At 42.9% G+C, this 27,557-nt stretch overlaps 1 protein-coding gene across 3 annotated transcripts; it reads right to left on the reverse strand.

Annotated features, from left to right (window-relative positions):
* LOC124133414 (S-adenosyl-L-methionine-dependent tRNA 4-demethylwyosine synthase TYW1-like) lies at nucleotides 1-27,115 on the reverse strand. 3 transcript variants are annotated; one of them, XM_046497823.2, is made up of 15 exons: nucleotides 26,984-27,115; nucleotides 24,429-24,563; nucleotides 22,502-22,642; nucleotides 19,947-20,048; nucleotides 17,686-17,874; nucleotides 15,982-16,081; nucleotides 12,994-13,187; nucleotides 12,063-12,173; nucleotides 10,268-10,417; nucleotides 8,336-8,454; nucleotides 7,544-7,653; nucleotides 6,534-6,711; nucleotides 4,661-4,907; nucleotides 3,196-3,363; nucleotides 1-2,119 (listed from the first exon to the last, which is right to left on the reverse strand). In XM_046497823.2, the coding sequence occupies exons 2-15, from the start codon at nucleotides 24,552-24,554 to the stop codon at nucleotides 1,901-1,903; spliced, it is 2,154 nt and encodes a 717-aa protein (XP_046353779.2). In that variant the 5' UTR covers nucleotides 24,555-24,563; nucleotides 26,984-27,115; the 3' UTR covers nucleotides 1-1,900. The 3 variants fall into 3 exon arrangements, with proteins under 3 accessions (XP_046353779.2, XP_046353780.2, XP_046353781.2); XM_046497824.2 differs by having other exon boundaries at nucleotides 26,910-26,997; XM_046497825.2 differs by having other exon boundaries at nucleotides 24,429-24,560; nucleotides 26,910-26,987.
* Nucleotides 27,116-27,557: the final 442 nt, after the last annotated feature.

The raw sequence follows: 27,557 nt of genomic DNA on the forward strand, positions 1-27,557 counted from the left end.
TAGAAACATAATCGGGGAGAACCGGGATTCGAACCCACAATCATAGGTTTCTGGCTTACCCAAGGGACACAACTCTGCACAGCGAATCGCTGCACCTTAGACGACTGGGCCACCCGTGCCCCCACTTTAAACATGAAGGTGGTGATATAATGAAATATGTACCTTCTCACAAATGATGGACAATTCCTTCAATATCAAAATAGTGAATTCAGAGAGTATTGAATCATTGTATTGAAGCCAACACATCAACAGTGTGGGAGAACTTTTCACAAGTCCAACCCAGGTTGTAAAATAAAGCCGCATGTTGTATAAATTGCATTTTATAGGCCCAGTTAAATTTCATGCAAATCACCAAACTCCTAAAACAAATGGGCCAATAAAACATTATAAAACAAAATAAAACATAATAAAAACAAATTTTACAAAAACAATTCAGTCATAATCAAACTGCGTTACATCATATCACAAATATCCAAAGCATCAACAGAAAATCCATCGAGTGGAAAATGCTTTGATATTATTCCAGTATCAGTCAACCCATCCTTGTTTTATCCCTTTAACGATGAATGTAAGGCAGGGTAACAACAAGTATCATCTTTTAACGGTACGTGGCTGGGATCTTACAACAAATCCAGATGGGTCCAATGACACACAACCCTGCTATCCAGACCCAACATACCCAGAAACCTTGCCTTCCAGACGATTGATATATGAACAAAAAAATAATTCATAAAAGGATTCTTGTATCCGAGAATTTGGATCCGGACAGTGAATTTTATTTACCAACAGTGTAAAATACATACTATTTTGTGTCCCCCTTACCGCACAGTGACCACGCTTGACAGCGTTTGTTTTAATTTAGTACCCGGTGGCCGCCATCAAAGTGACAGGTATCACGTGATCCCATCGAGAATGCAATGTCAAGGTGTCTAAGTGTTTGCACAGTATAATAATAGAGCATTTTATGCCTCGGTAGAATTTGAGAAGGGAGGTAACTCTTGTCATTTAACAATGGATTCTGATATCTGGAAACATGGTAATCTGGACAATATTTGAGAAAATGCTAGTGTCCGGATAAGTGAGGCTCAAGAGAATAGTGCTCTTCATGTAAGTATTTGCAATCGGGAATAAGAAAATGATGTACATAAAGTAGGATTGGTGTTTGCTAATGAGGGGAGCAGGGGTGAAAATCTGATGATGAATTTATAATGGCTTAAGACATGTACCCTATTCATTGCAAGAAGCATTCAGGGCTAGGAAAATGACAAATGGCACGCTTACAAAATCTATACACAACAAGTTCAATTTGTTGTCATAGATAAACTGTCATGTAAATGTCCAGTCTTAGAGCTATATTGGGAGCTTGGGAGCAGTGCTCATAAAAGATACTTACAGATTCACAGATGTTCTAGAAATTGGTGGTGTTGGGGGGGGTTGGGGTTGGGGTTGGGGTTGGGGTTGGGGTTGGGGTTTGGGGGTTGGGGGAAAGGACCAAACAGCTTCTATAACTACGACCACAGCATATCAATATGTCTTGTATTATGTGAGTAAGTTTGGTTTAACATTCCTTTAAACAGTATTTCAGTTATATCGCGACTGGTGTCAGCCTGAAGTGGGATGAGGGTCTTTGATGTCAACTGAAACCCATAAGCAAGTATATATTGGGGACAAACATGATTCTCACCCAGGATCAAAGATTTCTAAGGGATGTTACTCTGCACAGCAAAATGCCACACACACATCCACATCCAAGTCCTTCCAGTTGTCCATTTAATCAGTATACATCTGTACATCCTTAAACTTCCCATCCCTTAAACACCCGAGTCAGTCAACAAGTCAGAGAGCAAGGTTAGACAGCAGGGTCAGACACATGGTCAGACATAAGGTCAGACAGCAGGTGTTAGCAGCCACTGATGTCCTTCTGCTTCTTTCTATGGAACCGAGTCTCGACCGGGTCAAACCCTCTCTCCGAAGCTCCAAACACTGCCCAGTTTGGAGTTGGGGCCATATAGTCCTCTGCAGTAAATGTTTTCTGGCCTCCTGATTGGTTATATTCTGATATGAGCTGATGAAACCGAGGATAGTCTATCCATGTCCACCATTCATCCTTGATCTTGAACTGTAGGAGAAGAAATTTATACATACTTTCGCCAATCTTCTTTTAGTGAATAACAACATGTAAAAGCAAGATCAGCCATTGGCAAAGAGGAGATTTCACTTTTCCTCAACTTTCAACAGAAAGAATTATTCATTAATATATTTAGATAATGCAATGTTCATATCACAGAATATCCTCAATCATCATTGTAGTGGTATGTTACAACAAGCATAGAGTACTAAATGGACCTTTCTTTACTTGCAACCAGTATATAGTACTATATTGACCTACTCGGCCTTGCAACAAGCATAGAGTACTATTAGACCTACTTATCCTTGGGTCAAACAACGATCAAAGAGGACCATATGGACCTACTTGGCCTTGGGTCTTTAAAGCATAGAGTACTAATTGGACCTATTTGGCCTTGGGGCTTACAACTAGCACAGAGCACAACATGGACCTGCTAGGCCTTGGGTCTTTAAAGCATAGAGTACTAATTGGACCTGCTCGGCCTTGGGTCTTTAAAGCATAGAGTACTAATTGGACCTGCTCCGCCTTGGGTCTTTGAAGCATAGAGTGCTAATTGGACCTGCTCGGCCTTGGGTCTTTGAAGCATAGAGTGCTAATTGGACCTGCTCGGCCTTGGGTCTTTGAAGCATAGAGTGCTAATTGGACCTGCTCGGCCTTGGGTCTTTGAAGCATAGAGTGCTAATTGGACCTGCTCGGCCATGGGTCTTTAAAGCATAGAGTGCTAATTGGACCTGCTCGGCCTTGGGTCTTTGAAGCATAGAGTGCTAATTGGACCTGCTCGGACATGGGTCTTTGAAGCATAGAGTGTTAATTGGACCTGCTCGGCCTTGGGTCTTTGAAGCATAGAGTGCTAATTGGACCTGCTCGGCCTTGGGTCTTTGAAGCATAGAGTGCTAATTGGACCTGCTCGGCCTTGGGTCTTTGAAGCATAGAGTGCTAATTGGACCTGCTCGGCCTTGGGTCTTTGAAGCATAGAGTGCTAATTGGACCTGCTCGGCCTTGGATCACAAACAGGTTATCCAGATAGATGTTCCTGTGCTTAAACAGTCCTAATGAGTGTGACCTACCTTGGTGTGGGCGATGAGGATACAGTTCGAGTGTTCATGCTCTGATGCTATCTCGTAATCTGGCAGAGCATCTGCAAGCTTCTGTACAAAACTGACAACTTCCTGGTGCCAGGGGACATTGGCCATCGTCAGAGTGGAAGCCTTGGACTCCCCACAGTAGGTCACGCCCTGGAACAAAGCAAATAAATTGGAATACATAAACTACACATGATTCTGTGGCATCTGACTGCGTAACCATGGTAACCAAGCCATCTTTGTTTTGTGTCCTTTACAATTAGCTGAAACAAAATCAGGCCACTCCCACTCAGGGACTCCTGTTCCCTGATTGGCAGATAATAGAATGGGCTGGGTTTGTGCTGCATTATTACGATAAACGATTAATTAATTTCGTATACGTTTTTTGGTCAGGCAGACTGTGAAGTTGATATTGTCTTCATAACAGGATGCAACTAGAAGTGGGAATTAGAGAAACAGGCGAGTGGTGGTGAATTAGAAAATTCTCATGATTAATTCATTCATCAAGGCTTTGGGACCATGTGCCATGAATAGTGCTGTGCCTGATCTGGTAAGTGAGTGTATGAATGAGTAGGCTCTTTCGTGAGTGTAAATATGTTCTCCCTGAACATTTGTTCTGGTGGAATTGATATGGCAAGAGTTTGGTTCCTAAGGACCCTGGCATATCGATTCCACCACAACAAATGTTCAAGAGTTTGGTTCCTAAGGACCCTGGCATATCGATTCCACCACAACAAATGTTCAAGAGTTTGGTTCGTAAGGACCCTGGCATATCAATTCCACCACATCAAATGTTCAAGAGTTTGGTTCCTAAGGACCCTGGCATATCGATTCCACCACAACAAATGTTCAAGAGTTTGGTTCCTAAGGACCCTGGCATATCGATTCCACCACAACAAATGTTCAAGAGTTGGGTTCCTAAGGACCCTGGCATATCGATTCCACCACAACAAATGTTCAAGAGTTTGGTTCTTAAGGACCCTGGCATATCGATTCCACCACAACAAATGTTCAAGAGTTTGGTTCTTAAGGACCCTGGCATATCGATTCCACCACAACAAATGTTCAAGAGTTTGGTTCTTAAGGACCCTGGCACATCGATTCCACCACAACAAATGTTCAAGAGTTTGGTTCCTCAGGAACAAAACCCCTGGCATATCGATTCCACCACAACAAATGTTCAGGTGAAACACATTTACTCTTACATAAGAACCTACAGCTTCTTTCAACAACATTTCAGGCACAGGGGGAGCAGCAGAAAGGACTTCACACACTGTGCCCATGTGGGGAGTCCAACCAATGTTTGTGCAGTGACAAGCGAACGCTTCAACCACCAGGCTACCCCACTGCCGCCTTCTTCCCGAGGAGTGGAAATTAGACTTTTAGAGTCCTTTAACTCCCGTGCCCCAGGACTCCAAGACTATCATAAAGACATACAACCTTTTCCTACCTTGACCTCAATAAAGTCTGGCTTTCCCCGGGAGACGAGGCTGGCATAGTTCTGCACTTCCTCTGTGTTCCAGGCCTTGACCAGTGTGAGTCTGTACACAGTCCTCTGCCCCTTGCTGGCCAGGGCCTCCAGGCTGTCCAGGAAACGCTGCCAGTAGTCACGGAACAGCGGGCGGTCGATCTTCTTCAGACTCTCCTTGGTGCTGGCGTCCACGCTCACATACAGCTGGGTCACCGGACTCAGGTCCCTGACACACACAAGATGGATTGTTTGTTGCTTAACACCACACCAATACTCCAGCTATATGAGTGAGTGAGTGAGTGAGTGAGTGAGTTTGATTTTACGCCGCTTTTTGCAATATTCAAGCAATATCACGGCGGGGGACACCACAAATGGGCTTCACACATTGTACCAATGTGGGGAATCGAACCTGGGTCTTCGGCGGGATGAGCGAACGCTTTAACCACGAGGCTACCCGACTGCCACCAGCTATATGATGGTGACATGGACGCAATTGAGTCTGGACCAGACCATCCAGTGACTGACATCATGAGCATTGATCCACTCAATAGAAATACGATAACATGCATCAACCAGGTCAGCGAGCTTGACCACCCAATCCCGTTATGACAAGCATAGTTGCCTTTTACGGCAAGAATGGGTTGTTGAAGACCTTTTCTACCCCGGATCTTCACGGGTCTGATAGATCACTGATAGACATGTCTCGCTTGTAACCCAAGAACACAGTAATTAACATTTCACGACAATCCAGGGATTGACATAATGCACATCCATCCATGAAAATGGCATACAAAGACAAGCATCAACTGATCCTGTTGGTCGATTTCTAGGACAAGCTAAGGTTGCTAAAGTCCAATTCTAAACCAGACTTTTAGTGATCAGTGTATTTCCAATGTCAAGTTTCAGAAACAGGTGTCGTGGTGAACACATGACAATGGTCATTCACACTCACATGACTGAGCTGACAACACATGGAACCTCTACAACCTTCGTCAGTGACCTGAACCGTCTCTTTTGAATATGCCATATTTTGAACTTCCTGCTTTTGATTTTATGGGAGTTAGATCACATGTCAAGCAGTTGTATTCAACTTTGTGATGATATTCAACGGAACTGCTATCACCCCATACTAATTCATGATCGCACATTTATTCTACGTCAGTTCTGGTGTATTGCTTGCTGATTGATGTTTCAACTTCAAAGGTATGGCTACTCGCGTTAATTTCATGTCACGCTTTAGCCCAGGGGGTTGGCGCATTAATTTCATGATTTACGGTGTCATCTGTTGTGCTTATGAACCCTGACCTACTGCACACAAAACAATGCCCTCCACAACAGAACATCCTCATCTACTGCATCACTAACTTGTAGGCCACATTTCAGTGCAGCACATCAGGTGCGTCCAAGATTATTGCACTTATATAGCGACATGCATGCACGTGTATGTTTGTGTGAGTGTGTGGCTGCTTGTACTAGTCCGAACTGATGCCGATTTATAGTACTAGCACACTGAGATACCATGCCAGTTTAACATGAATACCCCACTCAGACACAGTATACTGACTCCGAGCCGACCAGTCCTTGTTTTAGCCCCTTAATGCCGAGCACCAGACAGGGTAACAACGAGTACCATCTTTTAACGTCTTTTGGTATGACGCGGCTGGGAATCGAACCCCGGACCTTCCTCTCTCCGGGCAGACGCTCTACCATGCAGCACATCAGGAAACAAAGCTTTCAAATACCAGCAGACAGCACTCACATTAATTTGGCCACACATTCATTTCAAGATTTACAGTGTTTACATTGCCGAGGCGAACAGAAGCATGTGCGACTGAGAGAGCTTTCTGCTTACTTGATTGCATCTGGAAACTGGGCGTTGGTGACGAGGAAGGAGGAAATGCCTTTGCCATGGAGGAGGCTGATGAACTTGTTGATCTCTGGGTACATGATGGGCTCCCCAACCAGGGACAGTGCGCAGTGCTTGGGCTCCAAGCCTTCCGCAAACCTCTCGGGCTGCACTCCGGGCACTCCTGGCAGACATATTAAGGAATAATTTTAAATTTGTGGCAATTTACTGTTGAATACATTCCTTTTATATAATGCAATGTATTTTATTGTTTAACAATGATTGTGTCACTGTGTCTCATTGTTTCTGTTAGGATTCGGTAGATACTCTTTGCATTGTTTTTGGACAGTGATCAGTCGTCAGGAAGTTACTATTTCTAGATGCTAGTGTGGTGTGTAAACTTGTGGTCCGGCATTCCACGGACGGTGATAGTATGTTACAGGAATTTCCGTAATGTTCTATGTGGTTAGGGCATGGTATAGAAATTTCCAGAAGCTTGTAAGGGGACAATAGCGTGTTTACGTATCTCTCACAAATTTCATCGCTTTGGAACCAGCTTTCATGTGAGGATTGCTCATCATCCCCGATTCCCTGCCTAGCTCATTTTGGAAGCTTGATCACTGTCGCTGCTAAGTGAATATATATTATTGTCACTCACTTTTGCTATCACTTCTGCATTTTTGAGTGAGTGAGTGAGTGAGTGAGTGAGTGAGGTTTAACGCCTTAAGAGCTTGATGTGGGAGGAAAGTGAGTGAGTGAGTGAGTGAGTGAGTGAGTGAGTGAGTGAGTGAGTGAGTGAGAGGTCTTAGATGTTTAGCACTTTGGTGAAATCAATGAGTATGAGTAAGGTGCTGACAAAGCTAGGTATATAATACAGGCAAAGCTGGGATTCGAACCCAGTATCATAGCCATGCCTTAGCGACGCAACTCCGTACAGCTTGTAGTGCCTTAGATGACTGAACCACCAGTGCTTCCTGTTTATGACATTAAAACTGGAAGAGAAAGTGTTCACTGACCTCGGAACTGCTTGATGAGACCAACATGGTTGTTGAGCGCCCCCTGGAAGACAGTATCGGCATCATCCATCTTCCACTTCCACTCTGTGCCAACAGGGTTGGTGTGATGTCTGGAGAGACAACAAGCAACTCATTAACATCCTCACACAATACACACATACAAACCAGTCCTTTAGTACAGACACACAAAACCGACAAGTAACAGACACACATCAAGCTGCCAACAGATACACACTGCAGTCACACCATCAGGCACACCGCTGAAGTGAAGATACACATCAGGCACACAGCAGAAGTGTAGATACACATCAGGCACACAGCAGACGCATGGATACACACCAGGCACACAGCAGACGTTTAGATACACATCAGGCACACAGCAGACGCATAGATACACATCAGGCACAGAGCAGACGCAAAGATACACATCAGGCACACAGCAGATGCGTAGATACACATCAGGCACACAGCAGGGGCGTAGATACACATCAGGCACACAGCAGACACGTGGATACACATCAGGCACACAGCAGAAGTGTAGATACACATCAGGCACGCAGCAGACGCGTAGATGCACATCAGGCACACAGCAGACACGTAGAGGCAAACAGCAGACTTTTAACAGACACACAGCAGGCACACACAACAGATACACAGCAGGCACACACAACAGACAGACAAAAATGGGCAGACACAGACACAGAAACAGACACAAAGTGGGCAGACACACAGGTCAGACATGCTAAGCAGTGACACAGCAGACACGCCAAGGAGACACACAGAGACACTTACCTCCAGCAGAAGACACACTTGTTGGCACAGGCCAGACTGGGCGTGGTCTCCATACAGCGGTGAGATTCAATTCCGTAGAAGGTGTGCTTGTAGCAGCCTCCCCTGCCCCGCAACATGGACTGAAGGACAATGTCTTCCCTTAGCATGCTTACAGCCCAGCACCAACTCAGCTCAAATAGCATTCCTATCAATCTCGTTAAAATCTGATCTAAGTTCTCGCTGCCGCTAAACAAAGATCTGAGGACATCCCATTAGGGGTCATGTCAGAACGACCTTTCGCGAACTTTGACCGACCACTGAAATAACTAACAAGAAGTCGACATCAGCCAATTAGAAAGCAGCTTTTTCGAGCTTTACGGCATTCGTTTCAACCTGGCGACTTCCATTCAGACTACACTTGAAAGATCAGTTCACACAGTTCTCGATTAAAATTTTAAGAACTGAACACAAGAACATTCCGGAATGTCTAATATATGGTTGCGATTGTATGGCAGTGCTTCCCACATACTGTGCAACGCCTCCTCCGTTCAAATGTTTATCCCACTGAAGTGAGAGATAGACGATAATTTTGATGGAATCAGTCGTATTGGCCATAACTGTCGTTCGGAAAATACTGTGTTAGTGTTTTCGAGGTTGCATGATTAGAAAACACATTCCGACTGTCACTTTCATGATCTGGTAAGCGACACTTTGATTGGTCGGATGAAAGGTCGCTCTGACGTGACCCGTAATGGGATGTCCTCAGTTCTTTGTTTAGCGATAGCGAGAACTAAGAACTGATTTTAATGAGATTGCATTCCTATTACCATGTTGACATTATTCTCAATTCAATCCTTTGTTTTGAGTACTTTGTTTCAACTTTGTATTAAGAGCTGTACATAAAATAATAAAACACTTCATCCATGTATGTACGGTCGCCGTCTGCACCATGACTGTCATTATCAGGTTAATCTGAGGCATTTTCAATCATTGACTGAGTGAGTATATGGTCTTACGCAACTTTCAGCAATATTCCAGCAATATCACGGCGGGGGAGATCAGAAATGGGCTTCACACATTGTACCCATGTCGGGAATCGAACCCAGACCTTCAGCATGTTGACATTTTCAACAATGATACTCGGCAGCTCCCTCTACAGTTACCACAAAACATGTCTGAAAAAGGTTGGCTTTTTCTAATTACTTGGATTATCTATCAAATGATGTATCTAGACCAGCTCAGAGGCTGTTATTCAGCCCAAGTCTACAGCCAAAGTCAACACTAATTCCCAAATTAGAAAATTTCGCAATTCCTGTAGATATAGGTATTACCAACGATAGCCAATGCTTTGTGGAGGTGACTTGTATTTCACTGATAACAGTACCAGTAAAGTTATCGAGAAGACTTAAGTGCTTAGTTTTACACTGTTGCATTGAATGCAATATTAAATATACCTCCTAATTTGAGAGTAAGAACTTTAAAAAAAATATCCAATTTTGAAAAATATTAATAGTTTTTCCTACGTTGCCTGCTAGAGGCACTTGGTTTGGAATCCTTGATAAATCCTTTTGTCGCCAGAAAATAAACAACTGTTACAGTAAACTGAAATCATGTGGAGAACGGTGCTTTCTTCTTGCAGCTGAGTCAGTTTATGAATTTCAGTAATGGACTATAAAACATCAATGCCAGAGAATAATTTCTTTCGAACATCTGCAGAAACAGATTCCAAAATAGTAGTCAAAATTATATGAATGGATCAATAAGAAACAGTGTAGCAGCGAAATCAATATTTTCATTGTATTCATATATCATCATATTCATATTTTCATTTTGACACCCTACATATTGGGGAAATAATTCTGTCGTATGAATTATTAAATCAGCAAAGTTAATACACCCATTTCATGCCTAAATCATTTTCAGTTGAATTAATTTTTTTTAATAAGTTCTGACCTTTGTCCACCTGCATAATTTGACCCCGGAGTGAGAACCAATCAGCTTGTAGCCCTGCTTCTCCAGTGACTGTCGCAGTAGCGGCGTTATCATCTCCCTCGGCTCCGTGGACGACACATCCTCATCCTCATCCACCTCCACCTGCTTGTTCTGAACATCAACAACATCAACAAAATATCAACAAACAGATAATATAACATTATTTATTTACATAGCCTGACTTCCAGCTAGGCAGCTCACAAGCACCTTTACATCAATGGATCGGTGTGCATGCTTATTTTATTCTCAGCTCCCTAGGGAGTATACAACCCAAGTTGTCGGTGAGGCTCTCAGTTAACAGTCCCATTAGCATCTGATCCTTCAGGATTCCCATCCACTGGTGTGAACAGAGGCTTATTTCAAACAAAATCACTTCAAGGAGACAATGCATGTTCTAAATATGCATCAGCGTCTCTTCCCGAGGCAAGGGAGTTAACTGACTATGAAAGGAAATCAGGGGTTATATTTTGGCTGGACTAATGGATAAAATATCACAACTACCAGGCAATATAGGTGATAACAGACATAGCTGCCATGTCCTAGGTGATAACAGACAAAGCTGCCATGTCCTAGGTGATAACAGACATAGCTGCCATGTCCTAGGTGATAACATATATAGTTGCCATGACCTAGGTGATAACAGATATAGCTGCCATGTCCTAGGTGATAACATACATAGCTGCCATGTCCTAGGTGATAACAGACATAGCTGCCATGTCCTAGGTGATAACAGACATAGCTGCCATGTCCTAGGTGATAACAGATATAGCTGCCATGTCCTAGGTGATAACATATATAGCTGCCATGTCCTAGGTGATAACAGACATAGCTGCCATGTCCTAGGTGATAACAGACACAGCTGCCATGTCCTAGGTGATAACAGACATAGCTGCCATGTCCTAGGTGATAACAGACATAGCTGCCATGTCCTAGGTGATAACAGACATAGCTGCCATGTCCTAGGTGATAACATATATAGCTGCCATGTCCTAGGTGATAACAGATATAGCTGCCATGTCCTAGGTGATAACAGACATAGCTGCCATGTCCTAGGTGATAACAGACATAGCTGCCATGTCCTAGGTGATAACAGACATAGCTGCCATGTCCTAGGTGATAACAGACATAGCTGCCATGTCCTAGGTGATAACATATATAGCTGCCATGTCCTAGGTGATAACATATATAGCTGCCATGTCCTAGGTGATAACAGATATAGCTGCCATGTCCTAGGTGATAACAGATATAGCTGCCATGTCCTAGGTGATAACAGACATAGCTGCCATGTCCTAGGTGATAACAGACACAGCTGCCATGTCCTAGGTGATAACAGACATAGCTGCCATGTCCTAGGTGATAACAGACATAGCTGCCATGTCCTAGGTGATAACAGACATAGCTGCCATGTCCTAGGTGATAACAGATATAGCTGCCATGTCCTAGGTGATAACATATATAGCTGCCATGTCCTAGGTGATAACAGATATAGCTGCCATGTCCTAGGTGATAACAGACATAGCTGCCATGTCCTAGGTGATAACAGACATAGCTGCCATGTCCTAGGTGATAACAGACATAGCTGCCATGTCCTAGGTGATAACAGATATAGCTGCCATGACCTAGGTGATAACAGATATAGCTGCCATGACCTAGGTGATAACAGATATAGCTGCCATGACCTAGGTGATAACAGATATAGCTGCCATGACCTAGGTGATAACACCGAATAACATCTTCATCAGAGTGTTATGCCTACCTTCTTGACATTCTTCATTATCATTCCCAGGTCCTCCAGGTCGACAACCCCAGCGCTGGACCTGGACGTACTTGTCACCTTCTCATCCTCACTACTGCTTTCAAACAAAACCTGCAGAGCATGTAAGTAAGTATCAATGTCAGTAGCAAGGGGCTTTTGTATACAACATAAAATTCTGAGTCGTGAGAATAGTGGAAAATGAATATCAAGTCTTAACCCTACAGTGTATTTAAAAGAACTCTGACAATGTAGCTGGGGGTCAGTATGAGACAGTCAACAGTCCACTTTACCCGCTTTTCAAATTATTATGAAACAACCAACAAGCTACAAGGAATTATGGCTTATCTGTATGAGTGAGTGAGTGAGTGAGTATGGTTTTACGCCGCTTTTAGCAATATTCCAGCAATATCACGGCGGGGGACACCAGAAATGGGCTTCACACATTTTACCAATGTCGGGAATCGAACCCGGGTCTTCGGCGTGACGAGCGAACGCTTTAACCACGAGGCTACCCGACCGCCCCCTTATCTGTATGAAATGGCAGCCTCTTCACCCACTGAAAGTGTCAAATTTCCAATCTGATGGCTACTTCACAGTCAGTGGAAACTTAATGTTTTACATTTAGGACTTATAACATGTATAAATAACATCATGGCAAGAAAGTTGACTTAAATGTTTGAAAAAGACCAGATTTCAATATTTTCATGAAATATATTTTACCACACCTGTTCTTAACCCAAGCTGACATTTCATGAAATGTGAATCTTTGGTCACTGAACTGCATCTAGTTTTCTGAAGATGTTTGAATAAAACCATCAACTCATCATGCATTTTAGTCATTTGTATATGTTGCTGGGGCTATATGTCCTTATCAATCCTCATCCGTCCAAACAAATGTCATGTGATGTTCAGAAACTTTGGTTGCACCGACCTGATCATCGCTGCTGCACTCTCCGTCGCTGCTGCAGGCCTTCCCATCAGCCTCTGTTGTGTCAGTTTTTTTGACACACTCGCACTTGCCGCCACACTTCTCCCCCACACACCGCTTCACGGTCCGACCGTTCAACACAGGCTTCGCTGCCTTCACAAACTGCCTCTTCCAGGCCTGAAAGTCTTCTTCTAGTCCTATAAACATGATAAAGCACAGAATGAAATGAATTTGCACAAAATAATTCTCTAGGTAGAACAAAAATATGTATTTAGAGTTATATATTATAAGAGGAGCACTCCTCCCTTCCCTACTGCAGGCGCATATGAACAATCCCAGGATAGTGGGGACCTATTCTATCCTGGAATCTCCACAGGGAGACAAGCAGAGGATAGTGGGGACATATTCTGTCCTGGAATCTCCACAGGGAGACTAGCAGGGGATAGTGGGGACCTATTCTGTCCTGGATTCCTCCACAGGTAGACAAGCAGGGATAGTGGGGACCTATTCTGTCCTGGAATCTCCACAGGGAGATAAGCAGGGATAGTGGGGACCTATTCTGTCCTGGATTCCTCCACAGGGAGATAAGCAGGGATAGTGGGGACCTATTCTGTCCTGGAATCTCCACAGGGAGATAAGCAGGGATAGTGGGGACCTATTCTGTCCTGGAATCTCCACAGGGAGATAAGCAGGGATAGTGGGGACCCATTCTGTCCTGGAATCTCCACAGGGAGATAAGCAGGGATAGTGGGGACCTATTCTGTCCTGGAATCTCCACAGGTAGACAAGCAGGGATAGTGGGGACCTATTCTGTCTTGGAATCTCCACAGGGAGATAAGCAGGGATAGTGGGGACCTATTCTGTCCTGGAATCTCCACAGGGAGATAAGCAGGGATAGTGGGGACCTATTCTGTCCTGGAATCTCCACAGGGAGATAAGCAGGGATAGTGGGGACCCATTCTGTCCTGGAATCTCCACAGGGAGATAAGCAGGGATAGTGGGGACCTATTCTGTCCTGGAATCTCCACAGGTAGACAAGCAGGGATAGTGGGGACCCATTCTGTCCTGGAATCTCCACAGGGAGATAAGCAGGGATAGTGGGGACCTATTCTGTCCTGGAATCTCCTTAGGGGGACAAGCAGGGATAGTGGGGACCTAAGCTGTCCTGGAATCCCACAGGGAGACAAGCAGGGATAGTGGGGACCTATTCTGTCCTGGAATCTCCACAGGGAGATAAGCAGGGATAGTGGGGACCTATTCTGTCCTGGAATCTCCACAGGGAGATAAGCAGGGATAGTGGGGACCTATTCTGTCCTGGAATCCCACAGGGAGACAAGCAGGGATAGTGGGGACCTATTCTTTCCTGGAATCTCCACAGGGAGATAAGCAGGGATAGTGGGGACCTATTCTATCCTGGAATCTCCACAGGGAGACAAGTATAGGATAGTGGGGACCTATTCTGTCCTGGAATCTCCACAGGGAGACAAGCATGCGATAATGGGGACCTATTCTGTCCTGGAATCTCCACATGGAGACAAGCATGCGATAATGGGGACCTATTCTGTCCTGGAATCTCCACAGGGAGACAAGCAGGGATAGTGGGGACCTATTCTGTCCTGGAATCTCCACAGGGAGACAAGCAGGGATAGGGGGGACCTATTCTGTCCTGGAATCTCCACAGGGAGACAAGCAGGGGATAGCGGGGACCTATTCTGTCCTGGAATCTCCACAGGGAGACAAGCATGCGATAATGGGGACCTATTCTTTCCTGGAATCTCCACAGGGAGACAAGCATGGGATAGTGGGGACCTTTTCTGTCCTGGAATCTCCACAGGGAGACAAGCATGCGATAATGGGGACCTTTTCTGTCCTGGAATCTCCACAGGGAGACAAGCATGCGATAATGGGGACCTATTCTGTCCTGGAATCTCCACAGGGAGATAAGCAGGGATAGTGGGGACCTATTCTGTCCTGGAATCTCCACAGGTAGACACGCAGGGATAGTGGGGACCCATTCTGTCCTGGAATCTCCAAAGGGAGATAAGCAGGGATAGTGGGGACCTATTCTGTCCTGGAATCTCCACAGGGAGATAAGCAGGGATAGTGGGGACCTATTCTGTCCTGGAATCTCCTTAGGGGGACAAGCAGGGATAGTGGGGACCTAAGCTGTCCTGGAATCCCACAGGGAGACAAGCAGGGATAGTGGGGACCTATTCTGTCCTGGAATCTCCACAGGGAGATAAGCAGGGATAGTGGGGACCTATTCTGTCCTGGAATCTCCACAGGGAGATAAGCAGGGATAGTGGGGACCTATTCTGTCCTGGAATCTCCACAGGGAGATAAGCAGGGATAGTGGGGACCTATTCTGTCCTGGAATCTCCACAGGGAGACAAGTATAGGATAGTGGGGACCTATTCTGTCCTGGAATCTCCACAGGGAGACAAGCATGCGATAACGGGGACCTATTCTGTCCTGGAATCTCCACAGGGAGACAAGCATGCGATAATGGGGCCCTATTCTGTCCTGGAATCTCCACAGGGAGACAAGCAGGGATAGGGGGGACCTATTCTGTCCTGGAATCTCCACAGGGAGACAAGCAGGGGATAGCGGGGACCTATTCTGTCCTGGAATCTCCACAGGGAGACAAGCATGCGATAATGGGGACCTATTCTGTCCTGGAATCTCCACAGGGAGACAAGCATGGGATAGTGGGGACCTTTTCTGTCCTGGAATCTCCACAGGGAGACTAGCAGGGGATAGTGGGGACCTATTCTGTCCTGGAATCTCCACAGGGAGACAAGCAGGGATAGGGGGGACCTATTCTGTCCTGGAATCTCCACAGGGAGACAAGCATGGGATAGTGGGGACCTTTTCTGCCCCCCTTGGGACAACGGACCACTCATGACCTCTAATACCTGTTGGGGTACAACATACAAAAAGGACACTGCAAAGTATTTTCATATTGCAAGGTAATCTGCAAGTGTTCCTTACCTGCGTTTTCACTGTTTGCCACGTTTTCATCTCCAAGTCCAACAGCTTCAATTCTGAGTGCAGAAAGATCTCTTAACCATGAGTCCACATTCTTGGCAACCTGTAACAGTTATAATCCATGAAGTGAAGTCCTGTAAGGGTCTAAAAACTTATATGGGTCTAATAGTCTATCCTATTATTAGTCCATATGGGTCTAAAAGTCAATAGATCTGTTGGTCTATGTTTGTGGAATGGTCTATATGGGTCTAATAGTCCAAAGATCAAATAGTCAAAGGGTCTGTAATGGTCTAATGGTCCAAAGATCAAATAGTCAAAGGGTCTGTAATGGTCTAATGGTCCATAGATCAAATAGTCAAAGGGTCTGTATGGGTATAATAGTCACTGTGTGTTATCGTCCATGGGTCAAATAGTAAATAGGTCGAATAGTCTAAGCGGATCTGATAGTCGGTGAATCTAATGACCATTGGATCTAATACTAATATGGGTCTTAATATGCTGCAAGAAAGATTAATCCCCAATATACATACAGTAGAACAGAGTACAGTAGATATAACGAACAAAGATAGAGCAAACGGATTTATCTCCATATATTATCATATGAAACTTACGAACATAACAAACTCTCTACAGCGAACAAACGTATATAGGAAACTGGTATCTAATCCCTGACATGCCCAAATACCACTAAAGAGTGACGTGAAAAGCCAACTGAGAAACCTCACTCAGTGTCAAGTGTCACTGACAATTGGCTATACGCAGTCAGTGGAGAATCAGCTCAATCAGCAGTGACGATTCAACCTTACCTTACGTTAATCTTACCTGTACGTGTAAATACAGATACGACTAATCTTGTCTGTACAACAAACATTAAACATATATATTTCACGTGACTCTGTCAAAGTGTCAGTTCACTCGCCCGTGTTATCATGGCTGGCAATAGTAAGACGAAATGATTTCTGCGGTCACATAGTTCATTATATCCGTGTTCTACTGTATTAAGTTACAAGCATCTCCACCTGGAACCACATACCAAAATGTCATTTACAAAGACAACCACTGACAAGCACATTGTCGTCAACACTGTCATGATCTTGCCAGACAAGCATTGAAAGTACATTCATATATTTAACGACACATTGAAATTGTAACAAGAATTTGCCACTAAAGTGGCTATATCCCCCGCCCCTGTTGCAGATTTTATGACATAATTAAATCTAAACAAACCCTAACCTTTTTTAACCGAGGTGGAACTTGTCATCGAAATTGTAAAAAAAAGAAGAGTTTGGAACCTAACTCCATCTTGTTGCTATGGAAACGTAAAAAATAAAAAAATTCTAAAATTTCTAAATAGCAAAAGGCACCAGTTCAGCATGTATCTGACAGACCTGCAAAGTTTCATGGAAAAATATTAAACGTCTTATGAGTTATGCTCCGGAAACGAACCCTACCCTAACAGAACCTAAGTCCATCTTGTTGCCATGGAAACGTAAAAAATAAAAATTTCTAAAATTTCTAAATAGCAAATGGCACAAGTTCAGCATGTACCTGACAGACCTGCAAAGTTTCACGAGAAAATATTGAATGGTTTCTGAGTTATGCTCTGGAAACGAAACGTGGCGGACGGATGGAGCCCGTTTCTATATCCCCCGCCAACTTTGTTGGGCAGGGGATAACAATTTTGTCGAGCAACATTTTAGTTTTTACCTTATTATAGTTTTCAGTGTACAGTGAGTTTCCCAGGCCAAACACGGCATAGTGCAGGCCCTTGAGCAGCGTCTTCTGGACACGGAAGTCGGAGGCAGTTTCCTGCAGCCATTTGTAGAACCACTCAGCGCCCTCTGGTGGCGTCCCGTCTGTGTAGGTGGAGATGATAAACACACACAAATGGTCGGTCTGAAACATAATTGATTTACTCTCAAACAAATGAAATATCCCAATATGATAAAAATGTCAAACAGCAGCTTTAAATCACGAACTAACAAGCAGACATCCTTGTAGTGAGTGAGTATGGTTTTACGCCAATTTCAGCAATATTCCAGCAATGTCACGGCAGGGGATACCAGAAATTGGCTTCACACATTGTACCAATGTGGGGAATTGAACCCGGGCCTTCAGCATGACAAGCAAATGCTTTAACCACTAGGCTATCCCACCGCCCCTCAGACATTCTTGTATAGAATACACAGAGATTATGAAAAAAGTGTCAGAATGTTTGTATTTCCTGTGTGAGAGAAAGGGTAATACACGAATGCTTAAATGAGTTTCATAACATCAGTGAGCGAGCGAGTGAGTGAGTGAGTGAGTGAGTGAGTGAGTGAGTGAGTGAGTGAGTGAGTGAGTGAGTGAGTGAGTGAGTGAGTGTGAGTGAGTGAGTGAGTGAGTGAGTGAGTGAGTGAGTGAGTGAGTGAGTGAGTTTGGTTTAACGCCGCTTTTAACAGTATTCCAGTTATATCACGGCGTGTCAGCTTGATGTGGGAGGAAGGCCCGAAGTGATGCGGGTCTCAGACGCTTACCACTTCGGGTTTGGTGCTGACAAACCCAGAAACGTAATTGAGGCGAACCGGGATTGGAACCAACAATCATAGGTTTCTGGCGTGCCTAAGGGATGCAACTCTGCACAGTGGATGGCGGCGACTCAGATGAACATCAGCATGACACACATGTGAGTGTAATAATTTCCCACTATTTCTTAATCATTTTGAGCACCTCTATAGAAAAATGCACTGATCATAACATCAACAATCTTCATCTATGGCATTTCTTGTGTTACGTCATTCCGACCTTACGTCACAATAAGATTTAAAAGACATAAAATGATTCAGCTTCATTTCCTATCAAGACTAGGAATGTTGATCTTAGCAAAAGAAAATCATCACAGAACACAAATTTTCCCTTTATAGTCCAGCACCTCGAAATGTCGAAACAATCCACAATATAATGGCAAGGATTTATTTTCTGCATTCAGGATTCCCAATTATATATTCCTTTTGAGATACAGATATCAGTTATGCTCGTCTGAATGCCTCGCTCGCTTGTACTGTTTGTTTGGTTGTTGCTTAATGCCGCACTCAACGATATTCCAGCTATATGACGGCGGTCTGCAAATCATCGAGTAAATCATGTCAGTGATTGACATCATGAACATCGATCTATGCAATCGTGAAACGATGACATGCATCAACAAGTCAGTGAGCCTGACCATCTGAACCCGTTAGTCGCCTCTTACAACAAGCATAGTTGCTTTTTAGGCAAGTATGGGTTGCTAAAGACCTTTTCTACCCCTGGTCTTCACAGGTCTCATTTGTACTGAGAGACTGATTAGAAAATTACTCCTCAGACCTTGACAGTGGTGTATCCAAGCAAAAGGAGATCGGGGTTTGCACAATGTTCATGCATGGAGTAGGGCTTACAGGACTACCTTAAGTTACACACAGACCCATTTCAAAACCTGTTGTTTGCAGCGAGTGGTTTTATGCCGCTTTTAGAAATATTCCAGCAATATCAGGAAAGGGGGACACCAGAAATGGGCTTCACACATTGTACCCATGTGGGGAGTCAAACCCGGGTCTTCAGCGTGACGAGTAAACGCTTTAACCACTAGGCTATGTACTGACTGGGGATGGAGGAACATAGTACATACAAAACCTGTGAAGTCTGTTTGTTTGTTTGTTTGTTTGATGGTTGTTGGTTTGTTGTTTACTGCCGCACTCAGCAATATTCCATCTATATGACGGCGGTCTGTAAATAATCGAGTCTGGACCAAACAATCCAGTGATTGACATCATGAGCATCGATCTAGGCAATCGGGATACGATGACATGCATCAACCAAGTCAGCGAGCCTGACCATCCGAAAGCCTCTTACGACAAGCATAGTCGCCTTTTACGGCAAGCATGGGTTGCTGAAGACCTATTCTACCCTGATCTTCACAGGTCAACAAGAAGTAGTGACGGAACACACATTACCTCTTCAGAGAGGTCATCTTCTGGGTCATAGGTCCTGAGGTCAACTGTCGATGTTTGATAACCCTTGTCCGCTACATCTGCAGCCAAGACCTCAGCGAATTTCTGTGGAGAAATCAGAATAAGTGAATTAGCATCTTGAGAAACCATCTTTCCTGTGAAGCACTGTGCAACATATTATAACAGCTGTTTAATAAACCTGCTGACATCATTATCAATGATGATCATGACAATTCTGAAAAATGGATCAAATACCAATTCCCTTTCTTTACCATTCTAGATTATCCAATGGATTATATTTCAATTCTCATATGGCAAAAACCCAGGATGCATTTACCACCATAGCTTTGTTTCAAATATTTTCACAATTGCAGCCCTCCATTCGTAAGACATGTATCTAGGAGACCCAACTAAATGCCACTGTGATTTTTCTTATTTTGTTCAAAATTGGATTATAAAATTTTGAAGTTCTCATTTTCAGAGATATTTTAACAAATTGTGTTGTGACATTGCATTCAATACAATATTGTAAAATTAAGCCTCTTCTTTTTTGTCTCATTCTGTTATCAGGGGAATAACAATTCACCTTGACCAGCCACCTCATTAGTTAGAACTACATTTACATGAAATAGGAAGTATTTAATTCCAATTTGCTGCAGACTTAGGGTCAAATATCGGCCTCTGAGTAGGTCAAGATGAATCCCTGATTGACCAACGTGAACCAGACCCGTGAAGATGCCGCAAAAAGAAACTATGCTTGTCGCAAGAGGCAACTAGCTGCCATGGCCTAGGTGATAACAGACATAGCTGGCATGGTCTAGGTGATAACGGACCCGTGAAGATCCGGGGTATAATAATCTTCAGCAACCCACGCTTGCTGTAAAAAGCAACTATGCTGTAACAGGATCGGGTGGTCAGGCTCGCTGACTTGGTTGATGTGTGTCATCGTATCCCAATTGTGTGTATCAATGCTCATGAAGTCAATCACTGGATTGGCTGGTCCAGACTCGATTATTTACAGACCGCCGTCATAAAACTGAAATATTGCTGAGTGTGGCGTTTAACCAACATACACAAACCAGCTCACTTTCATAAATGAATGGCACAATAAGACTCGGGGAAGGATGATAGGGAGATAATACACTTGATAGGCAATGTTTATTTTTTTACTAAAATGTCTAACGACCTATCTTCCAGCTCAAAGATAAGACATGCATAATATTCAATTTACAAATGCACATGCTGTCAAAAATATATGTAGTAGACTTTTTAGAAACTGCAACAATCTTAGACATTATATACTACTCAAAAGAAGTTAAGGATCACTTGATTCTTTCATATTACAATGGTTAATCTCTCATGCCATGACAAATTAACATTACCAATATGAAAGAATCGGGTGATCCTTAACTTCTTTTGAGTAGTATACTTAAAATAAACATAAGGGACTAGGACTGGGACAAAGTCTTGTTTCCACCCTAGCCACATCAAGCCTCCTTTCCTGTGCTAAATATGATTGGACTATCGCACATATCGATAGTCCATTCAGAGAACGTCTCACAAAATCAACATCCACGACTGGTACACCTTCGTATGAAAGTGATTTACCGCTGTCTGTCTTTGTTGACAGGAATATGTCTTTTTCATCTTTTAAACCCCCCACTGATTGCCTATGTTTTTGTGTCATGGATGACATTGCGAATGTTTTTATATCTGATCGACTAGGTTGTCACCTATGGTAGACGCCATCTTTGTGAAGCTTTAAGACATAAGAACACGATCTGATTGGATATCTTGTTTTCATTACAATGGGGCACAACTCATGATCTATGCGAGGTGGTGCCAGGGTCGAGCCAAGAAAAGTGGCTTTGAGAAATGGCAAGGGTAGAAACTAGGCTAGTGGACACGTTTGCCTTGGGAGGATGGACACTCCAGAGCTCCAGATAAGCTGCGTATCTGCGTAAAATACGCATCAGAAATGCAGAAATACCCAGTAAAATAAAATGCAAGCGTATCAAATATGCAACAAACATTACAGATACGCTACAAAAATAAAACTTGTGTAAATCATCAAAATATTGTGAAGTAACCCTGCGTATTCGATTAGCAAATCAGCAAACTTATTTTGAAATTATAAACGGGCATTCCGTCAACCTTGCCAAACTCCACAATGACAGTTACATCATGATCACTTTCTTGTGGAAGTATCGTGGTATTTTTGAGTCCTATAAAGCTCTCGAACCCACACGAAACCAGTTTGCAGGGACTAGATGAATAGTGTTTTTAAATATCTAACTTAAATACCCACATGTGTAAAAACTAGTGGGTAACAGAAATTTGAATACCCAGATAGAATTACTGATACCCAATGATTTTAAAATGCATGGGTAAAATACCCACAACACCAAAAGCTTATCTGGAGCTCTGACACTCCCAGAAAAGACCAAATGCAAAGCACTTTACATTCTATCATAAAATGTCCATTGTCTTATTATGCTCATGACTCTCCCCAAATATGTGTACTATTGTTTGTGTTGAGGCACTTGAACCGTGATCACCTTCCCGTTGCCAGTTTGTGTTCCATAGAAAATCTTCAATTTCCGCTTCTCCCTCAGTTTTTTTCGGTATTTGGTCTTTTCAGCAGGTTTTTCTGCTTCATCTTCCGCAATACTAGTTGTTTCATAGTCACGCACAGCTTTCTGTAACCATGGCAACATAAGAAACAGTTTTAGTTACGATAATACACAGCCTGACAAATAATATGCAATAATACTTCAGTTTGACACATGTTTGATGTATGCATGACAATAAAGTGAAAACTCTGGATATATACGCTACAACTAAGCATGACTTGATCCTGTTTTCATTTTGAATTAACTTGTATCTAGTTCCATTCTTCACAGTAATCACTGTAGACTATTTCATATTGAAGGGTCAGCCTATATCCAAAACATATGATTAAATAATTTTGATCTCCAGTAAGTTTTGACATAGGCAACATTATGATAAATCATGGTTGAAAATTGAATAATTTGGTCTTCGAAAGAGGACTCTCCCATCAATATAAAACAACCAGCATTGATGTTGATCACAATGGATGAATTGATTGTGATCGATTGGGCCACCGCTAGTTGCACATGAAGCTGTTCATCTTTTACTCCCAAACCTCATCACTGTCATGGGACAGCCCCGTGAAGATCCGGGGTAGAATACCGTATTCGACGTAATAAGCGCCCAGGGCGCTCTCAAAATTAGAAATAGGGGGCTCTTATTAGAATATAATTTGGTGGAAAAAAAACAGAATTGAAAGATATATTTCGTGGTTTATGCTGACAGCCTGAAATGTTTATATACGACAGATATATGTTTCCAGAATTTAATTGTCCATAATTAAGAGTGCATATAACACACGAATGCATATTATACGCGAATAAATAAGTCTTGTGTACATTGATCAATCGGAAGGGGTGCTAATTGGGATTGTTCACTAGCCAATATTTTAGCAATTATCGCCGTGGGCGCTTATTAGAGCGGGGCGCTTATTACGTCGAATACGGTAGGTCTTCAGCAACCCATGCTTGCCGTAAAAGGCGACTATGCTTGTCGTAAAAGGCGACTAACAGGATCAGGTGGTCAGGCTCGCTGACTTGGTTGATGCACGGTCGTTGATCCCAATTGCGTGGATCGATGCTCATGATATCAATCACTGGATTGTCTGGTCCAGACTCGATTATTTACAGACCGCCGTCATATAGCTGGAATATTGCTGAGTGCAGCGTTAAACAACAAACCAACCAAGTCATGGGACACAGAGGTCTAACAATATGGTGGAGCCTCGATATGATACATATCCCCGATATCCTTTCTTTGTACAGGTCAATCACAACCCTGAATCATATATTTTGAAATTTCAGAGATTTGAAGAGGGGATATTGTAGGGCAGAAACATACAGGCTAAAGGGCAGTCTGACTGTTATGCTATTTATAGCCAACCAGGAACCACTAGAGAATCTGTGTAAGCTGGTTGTTGAACAGTTTCTGCTATTATTCACCAGTTTTTACACAATATAACTGACCCGTGAAGATTCCGGGGAAGAATAGGTCTTCAGCAACCCATGCTTGCCGTAAAAGGCGACTATGCTTGTCATAAAAGGCGACTAACGGGATCGGGTGGTCAGGCTCGCTGACTTGGTTGATACATGTCATCGATCCCAATTGCATGGATCAATGCTCATGCTATCAATCACTGGATTGTCTGGTCCAGACTCGATTATTTACAGACCGCCGTCGTATAGCTGGAATATTGCTGAGTGCGGCGTTAAACAACAAACCAACACAATATAACTTGTAATGCAATGTATCCTATGTATTGCGATGCAGGGGTTGTGAATGCATGTATTGTATCATGGGCCTCATATTGGGATACAATACTGTATCACTGTATCGTTACACCACTAATGGAAACATTCACTCATGTACCCTGACCTTGACACTGATCCCTCTGCTTCCGCTGTAGAGCAGCCACACCAGACAGGCGGTCGCCAGCAGCACCGTCCACACAGGGAGGCACAGGTACTCCGACACCTGGCTCGTCAGGAACTTCTCCAGCATCGCTTGCTACTGCAACAATTACGGTAACATCACTCTCTTCTAGTTTTCTTGGAGCACCTTTAGGACTTAGCACTACAACTTCTTGTTAGGACAATCACTGCCATAGATCATGTCCCCCGAGACAAGTAACCAGATATGGTGATAATCCATTGGATTCAAACCTTCGAGACCCGCAGATCATTAGCCTGTCAAGCTAACTAACTGAGCTATGTCTGTTAATAATAGGGGTGTCACGTTAAATCGAAATATCGATATTTTACTATTGGTAAGCACTTAAAGTCAATAAATCGATTGTTAAATCAGTTTCCGATCAATAGTATCGATTTCAGTTAGGAATATTTATAGTTTTGATTGTAGTTACCATATCAATAAAATACATGCAATGCTGTTCAAATTTGTTTTTCTTTTGATCATGAGTGGTAGTAATTTACACATGGTAATGTGGAAGTTTCTTTTTCTTAAACTATTAGGTTAAAGAAAAAGCAAATCAGTCATATCTCAAACTTTACTTTTTATTTGTTGTAATGGTTATCACATTCAAAGGAAACTTCAGTTCCAAGGTTTAAGTCAACTCTAAAATCCATCTATCATAAACTGAACTTATCGATATTTATCGCAATAGTTGCTAGCCATATCAATAGTTATTGCAATAGTGGTTTCCAGACCAATAGTCACCCCTAGTTAATAAGTGCAAAATTACTGTGGCATGCCTCAAAGGTTACAGAAATAATCAGAGAGGGGTGAAATAGTAACAGATATTGAGGAAACGGGTAGTCAGGGTGACACATGACTTCAGTCTATTGACACTTACAGCACCATTTGGCACCACTCATTCCATTCTGTAATCAACAAGATCCTGAGTTGCAAGGAATGTGCCAATATGGTGCAAACTGAAAACATTGCTTTCACAAGTCGGCAAGAATGATAGGTGTTATGACTGCTATTTATAAAATTATAGTCATCACATTACTATAGTGTAAATATGATCACATGACACTGTACCTACGTCATCGATACTGATGACGTCATATGTGAGAGCATGCTCGTGGCTTTTGAGGGTAAACAATCTAGCTGGCAAGATGTGTGTTTATGTTGCTTCTCTTGTTGGGTCCGACCCAGTTGTGCTTCAATGCAGTCTAACTCTATGAGTGAGTGAGTGAGTGAGTGAGTGAGTGAGTGAGTGAGTTGGGCTTATCACCACTTTTAACAGTATTCCAGTTATATCATGGCGTGTCAGCTTAATGTGGGCGGAAAGCCTGAAGTGATGCAGGTCTTAGACGTTTACCACTTCAGTGAAACCCACGAGCACGGGTATGGTGCTGACAAACCTAGAAACATAATCGGGGCGAATCGGGATTCGAACCCACAATCATAGGTTTCTGGCGTGCCCAAGAGACGCAACTCTGCACAGCGAATCGTGGCGCCTTAGACGACTGGGCCACCCGTGCCCCCACCGGGATTTGAACCCACAATCATAGGTTTCTGGCGTGCCAAAGGGACGCAACTGTGCACAGCGAATCGCGGAGCCTTAGACGACTGGGCCACCCGTGCCCCCTAACTCTATGAAGTCAGAGAACATTTCAACAGGGAATTTAATCATTCTTCGGGTGATTATGTGACAGGAAAGTGAGGGAGAGGAAACTATAAGGATGATGTGGATCATAGTAAGGATGATGTGGATCACAGTAACGAAAACGCGGATGATAATAAGGATAATCTTGATCATAGTAAGGAACAAAGGAAGCAAATGCACCCACATAGATAGTTCACAAAAAGACCTTTCAAGTGCCACAACGAAACAGTCAGTTCAACGTGTTCAACTTAGAAACAGTTTCGAAAGTCACAGAAGGTTTTATCTTATTCAAAGCGCTGACACCACGTTCAATTAACTGAGTTGATGAATTACATTATTTTCTAAAATTTCATTGTCAAGATTAAGATATAAAATAGTGTCAGCGGTCTTCAATCTTCGGGCCGTTCGGGTTTAGGGTCTGAAAAATTCATTTCTAGACAAGGACATAGATCAGGCGAGAATCTATAACAGGGTAAATAAACAAGATACTGAACTCCAAATCAAGAGGCAATGGCTTTGGGAAATTGGCGCAAGTGCTTTCAGAAAAATGTCGATGTTTCACCAGCTATTCACGGATGAGTGTCTACAAGCGTCGTGAAGCGGTCGGTCCACTGGTTATCAACACCTACACTAAATTGCTACGAGTTGAATTTGGTCATACACTCACTTCTATACAAAGAAACTTAGCGTGTTTGACAATTAAATGATCTGACAACCGCAGTAAACACGTCTTCAATTCACTAGAAATATATTTGATTTAGCATGAAACACAAATAACTCACCTATTCCTCAACTTTAGGAATTTCAAAACAATTACACAACTCGGCACATGGAGGCCGCCATCTTTGATATTTACCTGCAGAGTTGTTTTGACGTTCGTTTGAGGCTCGCCCATTCTCTGAGGGAGACGCATATGAGCTAATCAATATCTTATTCCATGTAAAGAGTAATTACCGCTTCAGTGTAATCACGTGTGAAAGTCTACATGTTCGTGTCTGTATTATTATTTTATTCAATGTATTATTTGTTCTTCCTTGTGTTAGTTTCACACTCGTGTAGGAAGTTGACTAAAATTAGACAGTGTAAATTACACACACAGACAGTTCTACCATTTACTGACATATGAAGAGGGTTGAGAATGTTGGTAGAATGCTAGACTAACATTTAGTCTCTTAAATAAAAATATCTTTAAAAGTATCTATATCTACAAAATAATAATAATAATATATTACAGAAGAAGATGTCTACACACAGAGACGAATATTAGTGTTTACCTCTAAATAATTTTTAATTTGAAGTTTACACGATATACGGCTTTTCAATTGGACGAGAGGTCGGTCACATGACCGCGAAATTGACGTTCATAAGTGTATGGACGACACAATTTGACGTTCATACGTTTTTCACGAGACCGTGTTCTTGAAATGACG

Source organism: Haliotis rufescens, unplaced genomic scaffold, assembly GCF_023055435.1.
Source record: "Haliotis rufescens isolate VD_foot unplaced genomic scaffold, xgHalRufe1.0.p SCAF_21, whole genome shotgun sequence".
NCBI lineage: Eukaryota > Metazoa > Mollusca > Gastropoda > Lepetellida > Haliotidae > Haliotis > Haliotis rufescens.

Coding starts and splice junctions, on each gene's coding strand:
- LOC124133414 (XM_046497823.2), bottom strand. CDS start 24,554: ATGCTGGAGAAGTTCCTGACGAGCCAGGTGTCGGAGTACCTGTGCCTC. Junction 13,188..15,981: donor GGCAAACAGTGAAAACGCAG/GTAAGGAACACT, acceptor TCATGTTTATAG/GACTAGAAGAAGACTTTCAG. Junction 8,455..10,267: donor AATTATGCAGGTGGACAAAG/GTCAGAACTTAT, acceptor ATTGTCCTTCAG/TCCATGTTGCGGGGCAGGGG.